This window comes from Podarcis pityusensis (genome assembly GCF_964106645.2).
Source record: "Podarcis pityusensis genome assembly, chromosome: 17".
In the NCBI taxonomy this organism is placed as follows: Eukaryota; Metazoa; Chordata; class Lepidosauria; order Squamata; family Lacertidae; genus Podarcis; species Podarcis pityusensis.
Genome location: NC_138042.1, coordinates 10,487,314 through 10,508,035, shown reverse-complemented (window position 1 = coordinate 10,508,035; position 20,722 = coordinate 10,487,314). Strand labels below are relative to the sequence as shown.

Sequence of the window (20,722 nt, the reverse complement as noted above, 5' to 3'; positions counted from 1 at the left end):
CGGGAGAGCAAGACTCTCCTGGCTTCAGCAGAGAGGGAGAGCTGCGCTTCTATGAAGCGGGAGGAGAAATGGAAGGGCTTTGTTTCTCCTGCCACTTCGCTGAAGGGGCGCTGAGCAGAGAGGGGGAGAATTCTTTCCCCCCTGTTCTCCCCCTCCTATGGTCCGATACGTCCTATGGTCCGGTGCGTCCTATAGAGTGAAAAATACGGTATATTTGCAAACAGTATGCATAATAACAACTCTGGAATTAGGCATCATAAAACTTCAAACGGCAGACTTGGACAACAGCCCAGACTGGAAGATAACAGTAAAAGAAAAGCTGTGCTAGCAAACAGACAAGGGAACACACACACACACACACACACACACACACACACACAAAGCTGTGCTTGTCAGATGAAAGGATACATGATTGAGAATTGATTAGCCAGGGACTGGGGACTTTGAGAGTTTAAGATCGGAATGTGGAAATTATGAGATCAACAAGGAGGCAGAAATATAATTATGTGAGATGATTCTTCAGAGGTCTAGAATATGGAAAGTCCATTTGAAATTTAATAATTAATAATTTGGATTGTAATTTGGGGTTTTTTTCTTGAATTATGGTTTGCTTTGATATTAATTGGATGTTCTTAATGAAAAATTGTTTTTTTTAAAAAAAAAGATGAAGAAATATACAATAACTTGAATATAATAGTAAATGCTTGTGCAACCAGTTAAGCAATAAAGAAGCTCATATAAATATATATAATACAAATACATCTCACTTCTTCAGAGGGAATTAAAAAAATGCGAACCCGGAAGATCTCTACCCAAACATTACTCTATTTCCCTCCCTTTCAACCTCCGTGGATTACCAGACGGCGTTTTGCTACGAGTCGCGACTTGGGACAAGCAACCTGGCGGCTTTCGCCACCCGCTGCCCTCTCGAGGAATCTTTCGCTCGCTGCGTGACGTCACGCCGTCGCGCCCCCAGTGACACGGCGCGGGTTGCTAGGTAACAGCCGGCGGGGCCTGTATGTGTGTGGGGGGGAAGGGAGTGGGGGAATTTTTTGGGGGGGGAGCGCTCGTCTGCACGCGCAGTCCCGTGTCTGTGGGGAGGAGCCAGCCCGTTTTCTGCTTCCTAGAAGCAAGGCCTCGAGCCCGTGAGGAGGGGTGGGGGCATGCGCGCGCACAGAGCCCTCTTCTTCCCCCTCCCTCTCCGGCGGCCTTCACCGGCCCGAGGGGCGACTGAAGCGGGTTGCGTGTTACGTGTTCGTGTGAATGCGGCCTCTGCCCCAGTGCCCCGCCCTGGCCCTGAGGCAAAATTTGCCGGAGCCACCCCGTCCCGTCGCCTGCAGAGAGCAGCCCTTCCCTGGCGGAAGGAGGGCCCGACGGCGGAGGCGGGGCCGCTTCCAGCCTGCCTGCCTGCCTGCCTGCCTTGCCTCTCCCTCTTCCATCCTGGCGCTACTCTCTCCTGGCTTCTCGACGGTGGCGGTGACGTTTCGCTCTGGTTTTGTAAGTTTGGGGGGTCGCTTTGGCAAACTTTTGCGGCGGCCAGGGATGGGAAGCGGTGGTGCAGCGCAGTGGTTAGAGAGCTGGGCTAGGACCCGGGTTCGAATCCTGACCGCTCAGGAGCCGCAGGGAAGCTTGCTGGGCAGGTGAGCTCGTGCGACGGGGGGCGGGGGTGGGATCGAGCAGTCGTCGCCCCTCTCAGCCCCGCCTACCCACCACCTTCTTCTTTGGCGATCACTCTTAGCTGGGTAAGATTGTCTTCCGTGAACACGGTCTCAATAGTGAGTCCGTAAATGACTGTAGAGGCCAATTCTGGAGCCACACGTCCTTCCATAGTGGGGACATAGGTATCCGGGTGGAAGTTGATCACGATGAGGGTTTGCCAAACGTGCCTTCCTCTTTGCACGTTAAGAGGAAGAGTAAAGGTGGATTGGAGACAAAGATGGTGGAGGTGGGGGGTTTGGGGTAGGGAGGGAAAGGATGATCTTCCTCTCCAGGGAAAGAAAGTGAGATAAAAGGTTAATATTTGTATATTAATAAAAATCTATAAATGGGGACTAGAAGGACAGGAAATGCCATTTCCTTAGTCATATGTATTAGACAGGGGTTTCATTAATCCATTTAGTGTGTTGTGCTAAAATGAAGCTATGGGCTGTAGCTGATGCTGAGACAGCTCATAGGGGACTTTCTCGTGGTAAGTGGAGTGCAGAATTTGGGTTGCCCAAAGCTTTTTTTAGGGTGCAAAGGTGTACTTGGAAAGCAGGTCTGTGGGCGTATATTGAGATTGAAGTAAGACTCTGTTTGGAAAGATACTAGTTTAAATTAGTTCCAAGGTTAAACCACATTAAGCAATGATTGAGTATTGCCGCTAGGATTTGTTCCAGGTCCCTTCAGGGAGAAAGTTCCCTGAGTGTACTCTGGACTCACCATTATGATTACAGATAATCATAGATTACATAGAGAAAGATTACAGATACAATTGATTTGGTTATGTTGCTTCACCTTCTGGTAAGATCCTCCTAGTTCTTTTCTTTGCCTTATTCTTTAGAAACTGAATCACGAATTTTTGGCACCAACAATATTTAATATATCTGGTGCTGGGATTTCATTATTTCTGGTTTCTTCCAGCACAGTTCCACAGTTGAGCAGCAGTGTACATATGTAGTGATGGAGTGAGAATGGGATGGGATAAACCTGCTGCTCAACAGGTGGGGAGGAAGGATCAAGGAAGGGGATGGTGGAGTGGATGCTGTCTATCAGCAATGACTTATAATTTTCATTTATAGCAAAGGTGTAGGCATGCCCAGTAGGGCTGGGCGATATCTGGTTTTCAATATCACAATATATCATCAGCTAAACATTGAGATATACTGATATATCACGATATCTGAAATAAGATGGAGCTACGTAGAGGTGAACATGGTAATGTCTTGGCAACTGTTACCAAGTCGCGGGTCTGAATCATCACACACTGATGAAATCATCACTTTCATCAGCAGGCAAGCCAAAATGCATCCAAACAGGGCTTTGGTTTGGGGCTTGGATACCAAATGGTGGTATTCAGGTCCAGGACAATCCAAAATACAGTAATGAGTCATAGTGAACACAAATAATCTGGGAAAATACTGGGGCGGGGGGGAGGGATTCTAAACTTGAAGCATATAATTACATGAAAATTAACTCAATGCTAGCATGCTTCAAATAAACCATTAAATATTTCTGGAGAATATATTAATATTCTATGCAGTTTTGGGGGCAAATTTACAAAAGTAGTAGATTTAGTAAAAATATTAATTAAACTTGCATATGATTAGGAATTTAATCTGTTTTCTACTAATTTATGAGTAGTTTATGTAATTTGCTAGTGTCAAGCGCATCTCCTTCCCCACTCAGAGGGCCAGCTCCAATTCTATGCATGAGTAAGCCCCACTCAGTTCAACTAAACTTACTTCTGCTCTTGCTGCCGGTGAACAAGGAAGAGGTTGCAGTCCATTTGCTCCTGCTGTGAAATGTCTGTCTCCACCAAGCTTACTCTGTCCAGATGTGAAGTGGATGTGAAGGGCAAGCTTGTGGTCATGCGGGTTGACTTCAGCGTTCCAATGAAGGACAACAAAATAACCAGCAACCAAAGAATCAAGGCAGCTGTCCTAAGCATTAAGCATTGCTTGGACGATGGAGCCAAGTCTGTGGTGCTGATGAGCCACCTGGGTCGGCCTGGTGGGGTTCCTATGCCTGACAAATACTCCCTGAAACCAGTAGCAGCAGAGCTCAGAGCTTTGCTAAGCAGGGATGTCACATTCCTGAATGAGTGTGTGGGTATAGATGTGGAAGCTGCTTGAGCAACTGGCTCAGTCTTTCTTCTGGAAAACTTCCGATTCCACATGGAAGAGGAAGGCAAGGGAAAGGGAAAGGACGCTTCAAGAACAAGATCAAGGCCAATTCTGCAAAGGTGGATGCTTTCAGAGTGTTGCTTTCTAAACTTGGAGATGTTTATATCTGTGATGCATTTGAAACTGCACACAGAGCTCACAGTGTCAATCTGCCTCACAAAGCTGCTGGTTTCCTGATGAAGAAAAAACTGGAGTATTTTGCAAAAGCTCCAGAGAACCCAGAGCAGCCCTTCTCAACAATCCTGGGAGGCACTAAAGTTCAGAATAAGATTCAGCTGTTCAAAAACGTGCTGGATCAAGTCAATGAGATGGTTATCTATTGTGGGATGGCTTTTACCTTCCTTAAAGTGCTCAAAAACATGAAAATTGGCAACTCTTTGTATGATGAGGAAGGATAAAAAATAGTCAAGGACCTGATGGCAAAAGCAGAGAATAATTGTGTACGCATCACTTTGCCTGTTGACCTCATCACTGCAGGTAAATTTTATGAGAATGCTAACACTGGAGAAGCCACTGTGGACTCTGGGGTCCCTGATGGATGGATGGGTTTGGATTGTGGTTCTGAAAGCATTAAGCTGTTGGTGGAAGCTGTGGGCAGGGCCAAGCTGATTGTGTGGAACGAGCCAGTCAGTGTCTTTGAGTGGGACAAGTTTTCCAAAGGAACCAAAGCTTTGATGGATAAAGCTGTGGAAGTTACATCCAAAGGTAACATCATTGGAGGTGAAGACACTGCTACATGCTGTGCCAAATGGGGCACCAAGGAGAAAGTTAGTCATGTTAGTACTGGAGGTTGGTGCTGGCTTGGAATTCCTGGAAGGTAAAGTTCGTCCTGGTGTGGCTGCTTTGAGCAATGTTTGGCAGTAGATCATGGGATGAATAAGAGTGCCTCCCAGACATGTTCCTGTGCACAGCCTTTAAAGTAATCACTTCTATATTTGTACTGGCAGCAGGGTCAAATAAAGTAACCTGCAAGATTTACAGCAATGTTAAAATGGCTCTTGTCTTGTAGAGTCTGCAGTTTACCTGATGTTGACTGGTCCCCTGTTGCCCCACCTGAGCTACTGTAGTGTTAAATGGTTTTTGTGATATTTAGAGTGGATATATTTATATTTTTTTGCCTTTGGCCAAGGCCAAGTTCCCCTACTCGTAGTCAGTACCTCAAAGCAAATTCCTTCATTCAATCTCAACAGCGTGTTTAGCTACTGCTACTTCTCACCTTTGCACAGTACTACAAGGTGGAAGGAAAATGCAGGTGTCAACTGCAATGTTAGCTTCTAAATAAATGTTTTGAGATGCAAACAGGAAAAAACCCTAAACTTCTGCCTTCTTGGGAGTCAGCCCTGTTGAATTCAGCAAGGCTTATTTCTGACTTGACACGCATTTGCTAGCTCTGCTTAATGACAAGCACTCACACTCCCCATCATTCTCACCTTACAACAACCACCCAATCTCCCATTTAATCATAAAGCAGCAACAGTTAAATCTCCCCCCCTTCATTTCCTCATATTGTGACACAGAAGGGCCCCCCCAAAGCCCCTATCTTACCAATCTCTCCCTTTTTATCAAAGGAAAGGAGGAAGGGGAGATGGGAATAAACAGAGCCAACAGGGCAACTTGGTTTTTTTGCTCTTATTTTAAAAGGGGAATAGTGCTCCCTGTTCCACCCTCAGATAATAATAATAATAATAAATTTTATTTATATCCCGCCCTCCCCAGCCGAAGCCGGGCTCAGGGTGGCTAACAACAATAAAGCAGTATAAAAGTATAGCATAAACAACACTCTAAAATCATTCATTATAAAATTAATTAATTCAGGCCACTGGCAACCATTGGGCCAGAGCTCCGCGAAGATTGCCGAGGGAGGGAGTCAGGCTGTGCCCTGGCCAAAGGCCTGGTGGAACAGCTCTGTCTTGCAGGCCCTGTGGAAAGATGTCAAGTCCCGCAGGGCCCTGGTCTCTTGTGACAGAGTGTTCCACCAGATCGGAGCCACAGCCGAAAAAGCCCTGGCTCTAGTTGAGGCCAGCCTAACTTCTCTGTGGCCTGGGACCTTCAAGATGTTTTTATTTGAAGACCGTAAGTTTCTCTGTGGGGCATACCAGGAGAGGCGGTCCCGTAGGTAGTAAAGGGTAGTAAAGGCATCAGAGAGGTTAAAGAAAGGCTTCTCGCATGTGCACACAAGCACAGGCAGAAGAGGAGATGGGAGTAAAGAAAAAGAGTTTAAAAACAGGGCAACGTTTTTTGTTCTTACTCTGAAGAAAACAACCTGTTTCTTTTTTCATGGCGGTAAGGAAGGGGAAATAGGGCTCCCAGCAAGAAGCCCTGAGCCAGGCCAGACCAGCACCTACCAACTTGTTCCACCAGCTACTAGACTGCTGAACCGGGGCTTTCTGCAAAATCAAAAGAAGTATAAGGGCTGATAAGCTGGCTGGCTGCTGCTTTCCCAGCTTTTTTCATAATCGTCACTTGTGTTTGTAGAGGCAGTTGCACAATCAAAAGAATCGTAGTGACTTCGGCTATGCCTGCTCTTGTGTGTCAGTCTCTCACTGCTCCTGCAGGAGGCAGCGGAAGCCCTAAGAAGTACATACTAGCCGGCTACACAGTTTTCTCAAAATCGTGATGCTTGACGGACAACATTTTATGAAACTCATATTGTGCTGTGGACTTCATAACCAGTTTTGAACGATATGTTGAAAAATTGTCCAGGTCTAGTGCCCAGTAAGACATCAGTAAATAGAAGTACACATCTCGTTTCTGGGCTTTGGCTAGATAGCAAGGAAGCTCCCTGCACACTAATCATGCTGCAAAGTTACAGAACTGATGGCTGCGGTCAAAGATTGGGTAGGTTATTCAAAGCAACATGTGAACGTGTTTCTCTTATCTCTGAAGCTCCTGGCTTTCTATATTTTCTCTTCCAATTTTCATTTTTATTAAAAACAACAACACCTGGCTTTCTTTTTCTTTCCTACCTGTGGACACTAAGCCGCTGCCTCCTGGCCTAGGCCATTTCCTTCATCCGTCTCTGCTGCCTTGCCAGAGACTGAACTTCTACAAATTCTTGGTGCATAACTATGTATGTTAGATAAAACTGAATCACAGTTTGAGAGAATTTGCCCTGCATTTTTTAAATAAAAAAAATCCCTTGTCTGTCACCTCAAGAAAACTAGAAATAAGCTAAGTATTTGTGTTACAGAATAGAACTGCTACAGCATTGCTGGCGTGCAGCTGAGGCAATCAAGTTACAGAATGGTACCTCTGTGTTTTGTCTTCCTTTTGGGACAGGAGTTCATCTGTAGCTGACACAAATGAATCCTGACGTGCCTGCTGCCACCTCGGCCCTAGAAGGCTCCTCGACATGGCTGTTGGTGCTGCTGGGAAGCCTTACAGTGACTCTTCTTGGGGTAGCTCACAAACTGGGGCTCATCTATCAGCTGTGGCATCAGGTAAAACATAAATCAGTGACTGCCTTTAGATGTGGCTTCTTTATCCGTAGGGCAGTGATGGGAAACCCACAACCCTCTGGATGCTGCTGGATTACAAATTCCATCCTTCAATATTCACCGTGCTGGCTGGGGCTGGTGGGGGTTGGAGTCCAACAACATTTGAAGGGCTACAGGGTCTCCATCTCCGTTATAGGGGAGCCAAAGGCTTTAAGAGAGAGTAGGCAGGGTATGAACAGCTTAGGTCCAAAATGGAATTATGTCTCCCACCCTCTCCTTGCAGGGATGTATACTGTATTGCTTTTGGGGCCCAGTATTAATCGATTTCTGTTCAGATGATCTTGGTGGTGAAACGTTCGCAGCAGGTGTCTTTCACCAGACATCCGGATGTTAAACAACAGTTAGTCCTGTCGATGCCCTTTGCTTTCCTGCGCCTCAGTCCCATTGGCTCTGTATCAAAGGCACAGTAATAAGTAGTAGAGGAAGGACTGTAGTTAACCAGTAGAGCTTTGCATGGAAAAAAGTCGCAGGTTCAAACCCTGGCATTTTCAGGGAGGATTGAGGCAAAAACCCATCAAAAATCCTGGACTAGCGGTCTGACTCTGCATCAAGCAGTTTCTTGTGCACAAAACTTAGGATGAGAGTGGATTTTGCATTTGAGCACCTCAGCTATCTTGAAAAGAGTATTGTTTCTGGGAGAAGAATTCATTGGTTGTGGACACCGAATGCTAAATATTTATGCATCAGAAGCAGTTTCAGTAGGACTGGGTACCGGGAGCTGAGGGCCTAGCATCATCCTTGTTTTTAAGCCCCTGACCTTTTATTGCATTGTTCATGGGAAGCCAGGACCAAAAGACAGACTTGTCTGTTCCAGGTGGACACCAAGAGCACTCGGCATGGCGGAGAAACTGTGGCAGAAGTTCTGAAAGCTCATGGTGTGCGCTTTGTGTTCACGCTGCCGGGTGGACATATCTCTCCCATTTTGGTGGCTTGCGAGAAGCTGGGCATTCGTGTTGTGGACACGAGGCATGAGGCAACGACTGTATTTGCAGCAGATGCAGTGGCCAGGCTATCAGGTACCACATTTCTCCCCGTTTGTTGCTTGCTGAAGAGGGAGGAGCACAAAGTGACACTTGCCTCTGCATTTTTCTGTTGCAGGAACAGTGGGAGTTGCTGTAACGACAGCAGGACCAGGAGTGACTAACACTGTGACAGCTATGAAAAATGCCCAGATGGCAGAGTCTCCCGTGTTGTTGATTGGAGGGTCAGCAGCCAGGCTGCAGAAGGTAGGCTGCTCAGTCCGATGGCCCTAGAATCAAAGGACAATGACAGAGTAGCTAGAACTTGATGCTGCTCCTGTTTGATTTAAGTAGGACTTTGGCCTTTCTGTGTTCACTGACACCGACTCTCCCCAGCAGCAGCTTAGCAGGCAATTTTTCTGCATGTGTATTTTTGAGGGCAATTGAGCTGCAGCTGTGTGGGATTGTGAACGAGCTTTCTCCTTTCTCCATCCCCAGGGCAGAGGAGCTCTCCAAGACATTGATCAGTTGTCCCTCTTTAAACCACTCTGCAAATTCTGTGCTTCCGTGACGTCTGTCCGAGAGATTGCCCCTGTGCTGCGAAAGGCCATTGCCATTGCCCAGTGTGACACTCCAGGTATGCTGCCATGCCGTTGGCTTGCAACAAGTATCTTCCACCCACAGAGGATTGTGGCTGTTAGGTTGTGGCTGTTTTTGTACTTAAGCCAAGGAAGTAATAAAAGTTCAAGGGCTCAGTGTGGGCTATAGATGTCTTTCTTTTATTGTCCAATAAGCCTTGAAAGGTTGATTAGGTTTGAGTAAAAAATGTCAGGCTTTTCTTTCTTTTTTTACTATTTACAGTATTTTTTACTGTGAATGGAAGAGCAAAAAGTTCTCTCTGAATTTTCTCAACACCCAGTAGGCTATTTGCCTACACTGTGGAACAAAATACTTTCACCACAGTAGAACAGTATTTTGTCACGGAGACATCTCTTCCAGCCTCACCCCCTGAAGGCATCTGCCCAGCGTCCTAATGCCCATGTGCAAGATCTCAGGGCTGGGAGTGTGGGAATAACAGCTTATTCTTTGAGTATCTTATTGGCTCTTACCTGCCCACCTGACTCTGATGCTGGACTTGTAGAACTTGTTAACCTGTCTCCTCACATGAAGCCAATTTTGACCCTTTGGTGCTCACTGATGGGCCACTATCAGCTTCGGCAGCCTTATGTCTGAGTTTCAAAGGTTTCTGAGGCTGACTTTAGAGAATCACTGTGGCTCTCTTCTGAGCATGGTAGGTCACTTACTTTTTGATGGATGAGGAATGGTGGATACAGGAATCCAGGGCTGACACTTCTGATATGGGAGATCCTTCTAATTGGGTGCTGCCACATGGGAGGTAGAGCTCAAGATTTTCGTGGTTTTGTGCCAAAAAAGGTTGCAAGGTCCATGAGTGAGCAAGTGGGTTGGTCTTGGTGCATGCTTCTAACTAGATTTTTCGTTGGACAGTTCCTTGGAACAGGGATTTTCTTTACAGAGTGAGGTGGTTATGGAACTTCCTGTTTGTCTTGTAGGGCCTGTGTTTGTAGAGTTCCCCTTGGATATCCTGTATCCCTATCATCTAGTAGAGAGAGAGATTTTCAAGAACTTCACTTCTAAAAGCCTTTTGGGAAAGATTGTTAACTGGTGAGTGAGCTGCCTTCCACCCTCCCATATCAGTAAAGGTATTAACTGGTGAGCGGTTCTGTGGAGGGTCTAGTGATGGAGCCCTGGAGAATTTTATAGGTCTCTCTCTTACCCTCCCCCCTCTTTTTAAACTGATTCACCTGCTCCTTAATTACAAGATGCCCCAATTCTTCAATCTGGTCCTCTATATCGGGGAGGAAGATTTCTCTTGCTCTTCTGCTGTATTTGACAGATTGCCACCATGAAGACCTTGAGCTTCTTGGTAGCTGGTTGGTGCTCATATTTTGGGTAGCAAACTGACACCTTGCCTTCTGTGGTATAGGCTACAGCCTCCTCATCATCACTACCATGGCAAGATCTTGGCCTTCAAGACCACATTCTTTTTGTTGTCACTCAGGTATCTGCGCAGTTACATAGGGAACCTCTTTGCCGGGGCATGGGAGATGCAGGACCTTTCACCTCTGCCAGTGAACTTGCCAAAGGCTTCAAGGGGACAGGTGAGAATCCATAGAGTCCCAGCTCCAACTGAACGCAGCTAGCAAAGTTAATGTGTGGAGCTGGGAGCATCTTACTTCTCAATTATAATTAAGTCCTACATTTCAGACAAATATTACCTTCCTTTTATGGCCAAATTCTCTGTGATTGCCATAAAACATAGGGAACAAGCTTTGATATCATCATGATTAAGGTTTTAAATGACAACTTCAGGTTATATTTTAGTGAGTAAGATCTAATTTATATATTTTAATTGCTGCTATATCTGTACTGTCCCTGTTATACTGAACTGCAAATTTAGATGTATCCCTATTGTGTTTCATGACTTCCTATATCTTCTGACTTCCTCTGGCCTTTACTGTCTTCTGTAAAGAGGGCAACTCACTATTCCTCTGGAAAGGGGGGCAAACTGAGACTGAATGATGTAGCTTTCATCCTCTTACCTGTAAGGTCCTAGATTTACTGCCTTTTCACAGTCACCGTCCCCCCCACCCCACCCCAATGAGGAGCTGCTGTTTTCCTCTTTTGAAGCTATTCTCTCTCCTCCCCCCGCCCCCAGTAATAGCTGTGTTGTTGCTTTGAAAACTTGGTCATTTTTCTCAGACTGACCCTCACCTGGGCATGCCTCTGTGCAGGTGCAACAGTGTGTGGAGCTCATCAGCCGAGCTAAGAAGCCAGTCATCATCCTTGGTAGTCAGGTGACCCTACCACCAACACCAGTAAAGATACTCAGGTGAGGGGTGGTACCTTGCAATTTTGGCTCCCCTCAGATCCCATTTACATTTGTCTGTGGCACACTAATCAGTATCGGCCATTAGCGAGGCTACCCCTAAAGCTGAGGAGTGCCATTGTTTCTTAGGTGAAGTAGTCTGGGATGGGGTAGCCAAACCAGTAAGGATGTGAGAACTGGGGTTGGGGTTGGGCAGGAGTCTGGTGTAATGGGTAAAGCTGGGGCTCTGGAGGGCACTGAGGCTATGGGCCACAGCCGGATAAAGCTGTGCTGTTGCTGGCCGATAATGGAACATTGTTGCTGAAGTCTCTGCAGTGAGATTCTCCTATCCTTTCAGAGATACCTTAGAAGAACTGGGGATCCCGTGTTTTCTTGGAGGCATGGCTCGCGGCATGCTGGGGAAAAATAGCCCACTGCACATCCGTCAAAACCGGCGGGACGCACTCAAGGAGGCAGATGTGGTCATTCTAGCAGGTAGATGTGCTCATTGTAGTTGCCAGTGCTAACCTGTTGCTAAAGGGGGGCTGCCTAGAAGTAGGTGGCCTATTTGGGTGTGTGATGGGTGTCTTTAGTTATAGGTGAACAACCCTAAGATCTTGTGATGAAGGGCGGTAAATAGATAGATAGGTAGGTAGGTAGATAGCAAGCAAGCAAGCAAGCAGAAGAAGAAGAAGAAGAAGAAGAGTTTGGATTTGATATCCCGCCTTTCACTCCCTTTAAGGAGTCTCAAAGTGGCTAACATTCTCCTTTCCCTTCCTCCCCCACAACAAACACTCTGTGAGGTGAGTGGGGCTGAGAGACTTCAAGGACGTGTGACTGGCCCAAGGTCACCCAGCAGCTGCATGTGGAGGAGCGGAGACGCGAACCCGGTTCCCCAGATTAGGAGACTACCGCTCTTAACCACTACAGCACACTGGCTCTCAGCAAGCAAGCAGTTTGTCTCATTCCCATAATTTCTGTTCCGCTCTCTAGGCACAGTCTGTGATTTTCGCCTGTCATTCGGGGGGATCCTAAGTAAACGCAGCAAAATCATTGCTGTCAACAGGAACCGGGAGCAGCTGCTGAAGAACGCACATGTGTTGTGGAAACCCACCGTGGCCATTCAGGGTGAGGGGCCTGCCAGGGTCTGCAATATGGGGGTTGTGAGGGGGTGGCCCTATTGCTGGAGGGAGAGAGGATGTGCTTCGTGGCGTGGCTTGGTGAAGTCAGTGACCCTGAGGAAGGGGATACATTGGCTGTATTGTACATCCCTTCCTGGTCAGAGCCTTGCGCTTTTCAGGCCTCCTGCAACTCCTTTCCTACAGGGGATGCTGCCTGCTTCCTGGTGTCCTTGTGCCAAGCGTTGAAGGGCTATTCGTGTCCCCAGGACTGGATAACAGGCCTGAAGGAGGTGGATCGCATAAAGGAGAAGGCAAACAGGTGAGAAACACATATGTGCGCTGTTCCTTTTTCTCGTCCTTGTATAACTGATATTCAGAGAGTAATGCTGGCTTTGGGCGTGTCTTGAATTAGTCTGTGGGCCATGTTCCTCCCCAGGGAGAAGGCAGAAAAACCGACAGAGCAGCACCTCAACCCACTGAAGCTGCTGCACCATTTGGATAGTTTGCTTCCTGAAGACAGCTTGTTGATTGCTGACGGGGGTGACTTTGTTGCAAGTGCCGCCTACATTGTAAAGCCCAGGGGGCCACTGACCTGGTTGGATCCAGGTAACACGACATTAGCAAGATGTTGGGAAGTGTAATGTATTCTGGGGGGGGGGGGGTGTTTGATTCTGCTGATTCTGGTATCTACTTGTGTTATACAGCTTCTGAACTGCTGTTCTGCTACAATATGAAGCAGCAAAAATGTCTCCTTCCTTTGAGCAGATACCTGTCGTTTTGCTAAACACACATCCAATTTCACAATTCCATAGAAATGAGCCTTGTGGAATAGACACTCCAGCCCATCTTCATAGAGGCTGTGGGATGGATACGTCTAAGGAAGGCTGCACTGCTTTGCTTTCCTGTACAGTGGTGCCCCGCAAGACGAATACCTCGCAAGATGGAAAACCCGCTAGACGAAAGGGTTTTCCGTTTTGGAGGTGCTTCGCAAAACGAATTTCCTATGTGCTTGCTTCGCAAGACGAAAATGTCTTGCGAGTTCCTGCGGGGTTTTTTTCCTCCCCCCCCCCTTTTCCCCAAGCCGCTAAACCGCTTATCAGCTGATCGGCTAAGCCGCTTAACAGCTGATCGCTAAGCCGCTTATCAGCTGATCGTTAAGCCGCTTATCAGCTGATCGTTAAGCCGCTTAACAGCTGATCGCTAAGCCGCTTATCAGCTGATCGTTAAGCCGCTTAACAGCTGATCGCTAAGCCGCTTATCAGCTGATCCGCTAAGCCCGCTAAGCCGCTAATACTGTAGCGCTAATCCGCTAAACCGCTAATGGGCTTGCTTCGCAAGACGAAAAAACCCGCAAGACGAAGAGACTCGCGGAACGGATTCTTTTCGTCTTGCGAGGCACCACTGTATTAACCATGGTGGAAGGCACCATCTGGAGAACATAATTTTAAAAAGGTTTTGGAAAGAGCAATTTCCTCCAGAAATTAGAATTGAGGAAAATACCAGAAGGAGTTTCCTAACTTCAAGAATTGTTCTGCATTGACCTAAAATGCCTTTAAGAGTTCTGCTTAACTCCTTTAAGAGTTCTGTTCCAGCTTAAAAAAAAAGCTGGAGCAGGTTCTTATCATCAGGACTGCTTGGATTTTGTGTTTCTTTTCTTGGCACACAGCTCCTTCTGTTTGTTTTATGAAAATATTAACATTCTTTTTTTCTCTCCAGATGATCTTTATTGAATTTTTAGTTACATAGTGTACATACACATACATTATATTTCACATTTGTTCTTGCTCTCCTGAGCTGACTTCCCTCCTTCCTTCTTCTGGCTTTTTTTGTGTCCTCTTTGACTTTTCGCATTGTCTTTGTCCATTTTCCACAAGATTGTTCTTCTTCATTTTTCCTATTAAAAAAAAAAGAAAAGAAAATATTAACATTCAGCCTTTCTGTCTCATGTCTGAGATGCCCAAGGTGACTAATCCCAGCAAAGTTTAACAACAACCATATAATAAAAAACGAACCAACAAAGTCTGCTTTTGAAAAAGCTAGAGGGTATCAATGCAGGAACGGGTCAGACTGTGGGCTGCTGGGATAGCAAGGCAACCTACTGGCTTCCTTCAATCACTGTTCTTCTGCTTCTGCTCGTTCCAGGAGCCTTTGGGACCTTAGGGGTTGGTGGCGGCTTCGCGCTGGGAGCCAAGCTCTGCAGGCCAGACTCAGAGGTTAGTGCACAGTATTGGGAAGCCAAGGATAGAAGCTGTGGTTAAACAACTCCTGTTGCCCCAAAGAGGTCATTGGGCTGATTGCCGGAGTCCCCATTGGGTTATTGCATAGTGGGTTTTGTTCCTTTTATTACTGCCCCAATCGATTTAAATTGTTTTAACTGCTTTTTTATTTGTGTGTTTTTAAATTCGGGTTGTTGTTGTTTTTAATTGAAAGGTGTGCCTGGGAAGAGAGGAACTGGGGAGAACAAGGGGAGCCCAAATCACAGTGGTTCAGGGGAGGGGGGCAGGCCAGGTCACACGACACAGGCAGCTAGTGACTGTGCTGTGTGCCAGCCCCTCCTCCAACTTGGGGAAATGCGGTTGTCCTATCAGCCAGCCCTCAAGGACTGCCTCTCATATAAACCGATACGGATCCTGTGATCATCATCTGAGGCCCTTCAGTGTGTGCCTCCTCAAGAGGTCCAGAGGGTGGCAACACAAGAATGGGCCTTTCTGCTGTGGCACCCCATTTGCGGAATGCTCTCCCCAGGGGGGCTCGCCTGGCGCCTTCATTGCATATATTTAGGCGCCAGGTGAAAACATTTCTCTGTAACCAAGCCTTTTAAATGTGGTCTTTTAAAATGTGTTTGTGGAAGGGGGTTTTGGTTTGCTTTTGTTTTATTATGTATTTTGTGTTCTCATTTTGTATTTTTATGTTGTGAGCTGCCCTAAGGTCTTCAGTTGAAGGGTGGTATGCAGATGTAGTAAATAACAATAATTAATAATTTTTGCTTATATGACCCTCCTTCAGATTGATAAGCCCTCCTTCTGTTTTTTAAAAAAATCATTTTTATTAAATTTTCCACATTAACAATCCAATCAAATCACATTAAATATTCCAAATTATACATATACATATCAAATAACCCAAATATTCTGCCAAATTTTAAGTTTTTTAAAAGGACTTCCCATGCTTCATTTGGAGGGTTCTAATCGATAAGCCCTCCTTCTCAGTGATGGTTTCTTACTTGTAGGAAAATCAGTAGGGTGATAAGAACATGTGATGTTGCATTTCACCTCACTGGCTGCTGCATCGACCCTCACTCACTCTTTAATAAAAAAATTCTTGGCAGGTTTGGATCATATACGGAGATGGCTCCCTTGGGTTCAGCATCATGGAATTTGACACCTTTGTGCGACACAAGGTAACCCTAGCTCTGCCCAATTTGTGTTCTCTCTCCATCTGTGGGTGGGGTTATTGAAAGCAGCTGGAGATGGTCAGGGTTGGAAAGCTGTGGCTGCTGGCAGCTTTGCCAAGAGATCACTTCACTGGTCAGAATCACCTTGTTTATCCGAGAAAACGTATTAATAAAATGTGGCTAATGTTCTTCCTGAGGATAATGGTATTTCACTACAGCACTGCAAGGAGAATTTATTTATATTATGTATTATATCTGTGTATATTTTAAAAATCTGCTAGTATAGAAAGAGATATGAACTGAGTAAATAACTGTAATATTTAACTGCAAAAGATTTTCAGAAGGATTTCATGTTAAATATATTTGATGTATGTAATTTTTATGTTATCTGTTTTTAAGATATCTTGGGACTTACTTTTTAAAAAGCCAATTCACTGGTATTGCCCTGCACAAACATGCCTTCTCTCTCTTCCTAAAAGAAAAGAAAAGGAAAAAAAGAATCACCTTGTTTAACTAGATTTTGTCTGGCAGTCAGTTTTGGGGGTGAGCTGCTTTGAGAGGAAATAGTAGAGTCAAAGCGTCTTCTTCCGTTACCTATCGTAGCCTGCCAGCAAATCCAACCAGGCACATTTTCTACCCAACTTCCCCCTCCCAAGTCACAGGAGAGGTTTACCTGTGCATTTCCTAAAACCTGTCTGGGGGGCTGCTGGAGCAAGACTGAGTGATAAGTGACTGCCTCCTTGCTTGCTGGCAGATATATTTTTCCTCTTCTGTCCCCCCACCCCACCCCCAATATGTCTCAGGAATAGGATAGATAGACAGGTCTTCCTTTCCTCTTGCTTCTGTTTCTTCATCCTTCTCAGCTCTCCTGTTTTAGGTAGTGTGGAGAGATGAGGATAACAGGCTGAATTGGGCCCGTGAGCCACATGACAGAGAATTCCCTCTCTTTACATATTTGGGCAACAGGTGGAGAGGGCTTAGTTCAGACATCCAAGATTGCAGTATAGTCTCTCTTCCTTCTCTCACAGTAGGAGCTCTGGATAATGACCTCATCCATAATTTCTTACTGTCCTTTTGTCACTGTGCATCCTAATATATAAAAAGGTAGGGTAGAAGACTGTGAGTACCCTTTCTTAATTCCTGTTTAGTTCTATAACATTTTGTTCTGCTCTGTCAGACACCTGTCATCGCCCTGGTGGGGAACGATGCTTGCTGGAGCCAGATTTCCCGGGAGCAAGTTCCCCTGCTTGGCAGCAATGTAGCCTGCGGCCTGGATTATATAGGTGAGTTAACAGCCTTATTAGTGCCGGATATGGCATCCTATACACAAATTCATAAGTGGATTTTGGCAAAGTTGAAGCAAAGAAGCTTGGCTTGGCTGTTCTTTTAAGCAGGGTCAGGAAGATAGTGTCTTGCCTGGCCTCTGGGACAGAGCAAATTCTGCTTCTAGGGCAATTCCCCCTCATGCTCTGTGTCAGAGAGATGCAATTGCTCCACTCTTGTGAGCACACCCAATTGGAATTTAAACGGATCATAATCCAATTGGACTTTCACACTTGCACCTCAGATCCACAGGCCGCCCCCACTATCTCCCTTTTCAAAAGTTATTATTAAAGCACTGTGTTAAACTTCATCATGTCATTGGGTTGGTTTTTTTAAGCGCCATGAAAAGAATTGCAAAATTGCATCAGCAGGGAGGGTTGGTATTTGTGACATTATAGGGACTGTCTGCTCACTGCTGGGCACCCTGGGTTTTTGCTGCAGGTACAAAACTGGGTTTAAGCTCCGCCAAACAAGTGGCAAACATGGCTCATTTGAACAGAACACAGTATAATGTGGTTCATGGTACTTAAAGGGCATGTATGTGCTTTTCTGCCGAACAGCTGCATATTGCAAGTGTAAATTAGTTTGCAAATCATCCATGTGATACACTTTCTCATAGCCTACATTAGGGTTGTCATTAGGGTTACTTGTGAGTAAATTTGCACAGTTGCATCCTTATGGTAAAAGATCAATCATACAGGGGGAATATTAATCAAACATATCTGTTCCTAAACCTCTTTGCTGTGCAAGCTAGACAGAACCCATCATTGATTGTTTACAATGGCATATGAGATGTCTATGAAGACATCCCCTTCAAATGTCAGCATAACTGGATTCATCTGTCAACAATTCTTATGCTGCAAATCGATTATTTTTTTAATACTGTATTTTCCATTTCTGTGTGTGAGCCGCCCAGAGAACATTTTATATAAAATGCCATAAATAAATAGTTAACCTCTAGACGAACTTTATTCCTATACTGTACTGAAAGTCAGAATGCATGCATTGGTCCAAATATATGCATATTTGAACCATTGAGTATTTGGACAAGTAGAAAGTATTGACACATGCATTAGTTTTAACTTGGTATATCCCTTTCCCAGAAGCTGAATTTGGAGACATCCACATCAACAGTTAGCCTTTTAATATAAAACTCATTAAATTTACTCACAAGTAATTTTACTGATTTCTGGCTTAGCTGCTTCATCTGTGTCCAGCATGATTTTAATGATTTATTGGGATGCGGGTGGTGCTGTAGTCTAAACCACGAGTCTCGGTGGTAAAGTTTGAATGCCCGTGATGGGTGAGCTCCCGTTGCTTTGCTCCAGCTCTTGCCAACCTAGCAGTTCGAAAGCATACCAGTTCAAGTTGATAAATAGGTACAGTGGTGCCCCGCAAGACGAATGCCTCGCAAGACGGAAAACTCGCTAGACAAAAGAGTTTTCCGTTTTGGAGGTGCTTCGCAAAACGAATCTCCTATGGGCTTGCTTCGCAAGATGAAAATGTCTTGCGAGTTCCTGCGGGTTTTTTTCCCTTTCCCCCCCCCTTTTTCTAAGCCGCTAAAAGCTGCTAATAGCGCTAATCCGCTAATCCGTCAATGGGCTTGCTTCGCAAGACGAAAATACCGCTAGACGAAGAGACTCACAGAACGGATTCTTTTCGTCTTGCGAGGCACCACTGTATACTGCGGCGGGAAGGTAAATGGCATTTCCATGTGCACTGGCTTCCATCACGGTGTCGCGTTGTGGTTTAGTTATGCTGGCCACATGACCTGGAAAAGCTGTCTGTGGTCAAACGCTGGCTCCCTTGGCCTGAAAGCGAAGATAAGCACTGCATCCCATAGTCGAATTCGACTGGACTTAACCGTCCAGGGGTCCTTGGCCTTTACTTTTTTTACCCGCATGATTTGCAAACTACACCTGTAATACGCATTTGCTAGCCTGCATAACACAGTTACTACAATAAAAAGGGGGATGTATGAAAAGCGAAATCCTTTAGAAAACCAGTGGAAAATATCACAGGCCTAATTTATATTTTCTGTAAGGATAAGAGATAAGAAAAGGAGACACACATTTTGTTAGCATTCAGGAATTTTGAGTCCAACTGAAGGAGCAGGCAAGGAGGTCAGCTGCCACAAGCCCATGAAGCTCAGGGTAGGTAACTTAGCTTATTAATTTGAGTGAACCATTGCCTGACCTTAGAAGTGTTCTGTCACATGCTCTGGAATATAAAAAGTAGAAGGGAGCTTTTGCATACTCCTTGTTGAAGGGTAAATCCAGAAGGGTTTCTAGGGGCATCAGCAGCAGCAGCCTTGAACTCCAGCCCCTTTCATTTTAGGAAGAAAGTCCACCTTCCCTTCCGTATGTTTTTCCTCCTTGCTCATGTGCTGCTTTTCTTTGCAGATTACCATGTGGTGGCAAAAGGCTTAGGAGGGAAAGGCTTCCTGCTCAACCGCGAGAATGAGGATCAAACGGAGGAACTTATCAGGACAGCACAGTCTGAATGCAGGCAAGGGCACCCTGTCCTTCTCAACGTCCTCATTGGGAAAACAGACTTCCGTGAAGGCTCCATAGCTGTGTAGGGGTTAGCTTGGAGATACAAGTATGTGGGATTTGGCTGGACAGCAAAGTGACTGCTTTGCATGGAAGATATGGTTCATCTGAATTGATCTCAAGTAAAGGGATGGGGCCTTGGCAGTCCTGAGGTCTCATGCCCTCCCTCATTGGGCTTCCTTGGGGTAGTTCTTCAGATAGCTGGTTTCCTCCACTTTTCAACTCTTGTTTTGCTGCTGAAGCACTAGCTCGTGTTCCACCTCCACCCATCACACCATGGCTGTTGTCTGAATTGGGAGCAGCAAAGCAGTTCTTCGTGAATCACTTTGACTTGTTCCTTTTGGTTATTATGTCTAACAGGTTGGCTTCACTAATTGACGCAGCTAATACATTAATAACCATAGTTGGGACGAAAGAACACACGCCTCTCTAGTTTGCCATTCCTTCATCTGAGGATTTAGGTGCACCCTTTTTCTTTTCTTTTTAAAATAATTTTTATTAAGTTTTCCATTTAACAATCCAATCATATCACATTTATTAATCGGTGCACCCTTTTTCAACACCGGTAGATACTTACCATTCCCAAAGGAAGTGCAAAAGTGAATCTATACTATTTGGTCTGAAACAGAAACTATACCTTTCTGCCGTCCCCCTACCCCACCACAGATGAGGACCTCTATTTCCACCTTGGACCTCAGAAGAGTCCTTTTGCTCATGCATCTTTGGTGCATGTGACCATCTAGCCATGCTAATTCAGCTGATAATACAGGTTTCTAAGTCCCAACCTTACATTCCCTAGGGCCGTATAGGCCTGTAATCCTAGTCCCATCCTCACAACTACTTTAATGCCTCAGCAGTTGCTCATGTTCTGTTACAGGGCTGTGTTAGTCCTGTGGTCAATTTTCTCTTAGACTGTACCCCCAAATCTATTTAAGTCTAATTTTCCCTGCCACTTTGGCAAACATTCTCAGGGGAGGGGGCAGCAGGCAACACATGAGTGAGTGTCCAGTAATACTTTGTGGACTGCTATATTTGCCTCTGCCCCTGCAGAAGCTACAATGCAGCATTTTGCAGTGCATACAATAAAGGGAAATAATTCTTGCTA

General features: G+C 45.5%; 1 protein-coding gene across 4 annotated transcripts; it reads left to right on the top strand.

The window, feature by feature from the left end:
• The first annotated feature begins 893 nt into the window (after positions 1-893).
• On the top strand, positions 894-20,722 carry ILVBL (ilvB acetolactate synthase like). Of its 4 annotated transcripts, none has more exons than XM_080988152.1 (16): positions 894-997; positions 7,164-7,324; positions 8,196-8,397; positions 8,480-8,607; positions 8,839-8,977; positions 9,912-10,023; positions 10,421-10,520; positions 11,154-11,251; positions 11,586-11,722; positions 12,221-12,355; positions 12,553-12,667; positions 12,785-12,954; positions 14,491-14,561; positions 15,677-15,748; positions 16,920-17,025; positions 19,468-20,722. In XM_080988152.1, the coding sequence occupies exons 2-16, from the start codon at positions 7,187-7,189 to the stop codon at positions 19,644-19,646; spliced, it is 1,902 nt and encodes a 633-aa protein (XP_080844278.1). In that variant the 5' UTR covers positions 894-997; positions 7,164-7,186; the 3' UTR covers positions 19,647-20,722. The 4 variants fall into 4 exon arrangements, with proteins under 4 accessions (XP_080844278.1, XP_080844277.1, XP_080844279.1 ...); XM_080988151.1 differs by lacking the exon at positions 894-997 and adding an exon at positions 1,105-1,497; XM_080988153.1 differs by lacking the exon at positions 894-997 and adding an exon at positions 2,721-4,701.

Excerpts from the sequence above, each read along its gene's own strand:
- ILVBL (XM_080988152.1), top strand. The coding sequence starts at position 7,187 with ATGAATCCTGACGTGCCTGCTGCCACCTCGGCCCTAGAAGGCTCCTCG. Across the intron at positions 8,608-8,838 it reads CAGCAGCCAGGCTGCAGAAG|GGCAGAGGAGCTCTCCAAGA; the intron begins GTAGGCTGCTCA and ends CTCCATCCCCAG. Across the intron at positions 17,026-19,467 it reads CTGCGGCCTGGATTATATAG|ATTACCATGTGGTGGCAAAA; the intron begins GTGAGTTAACAG and ends TTTTCTTTGCAG.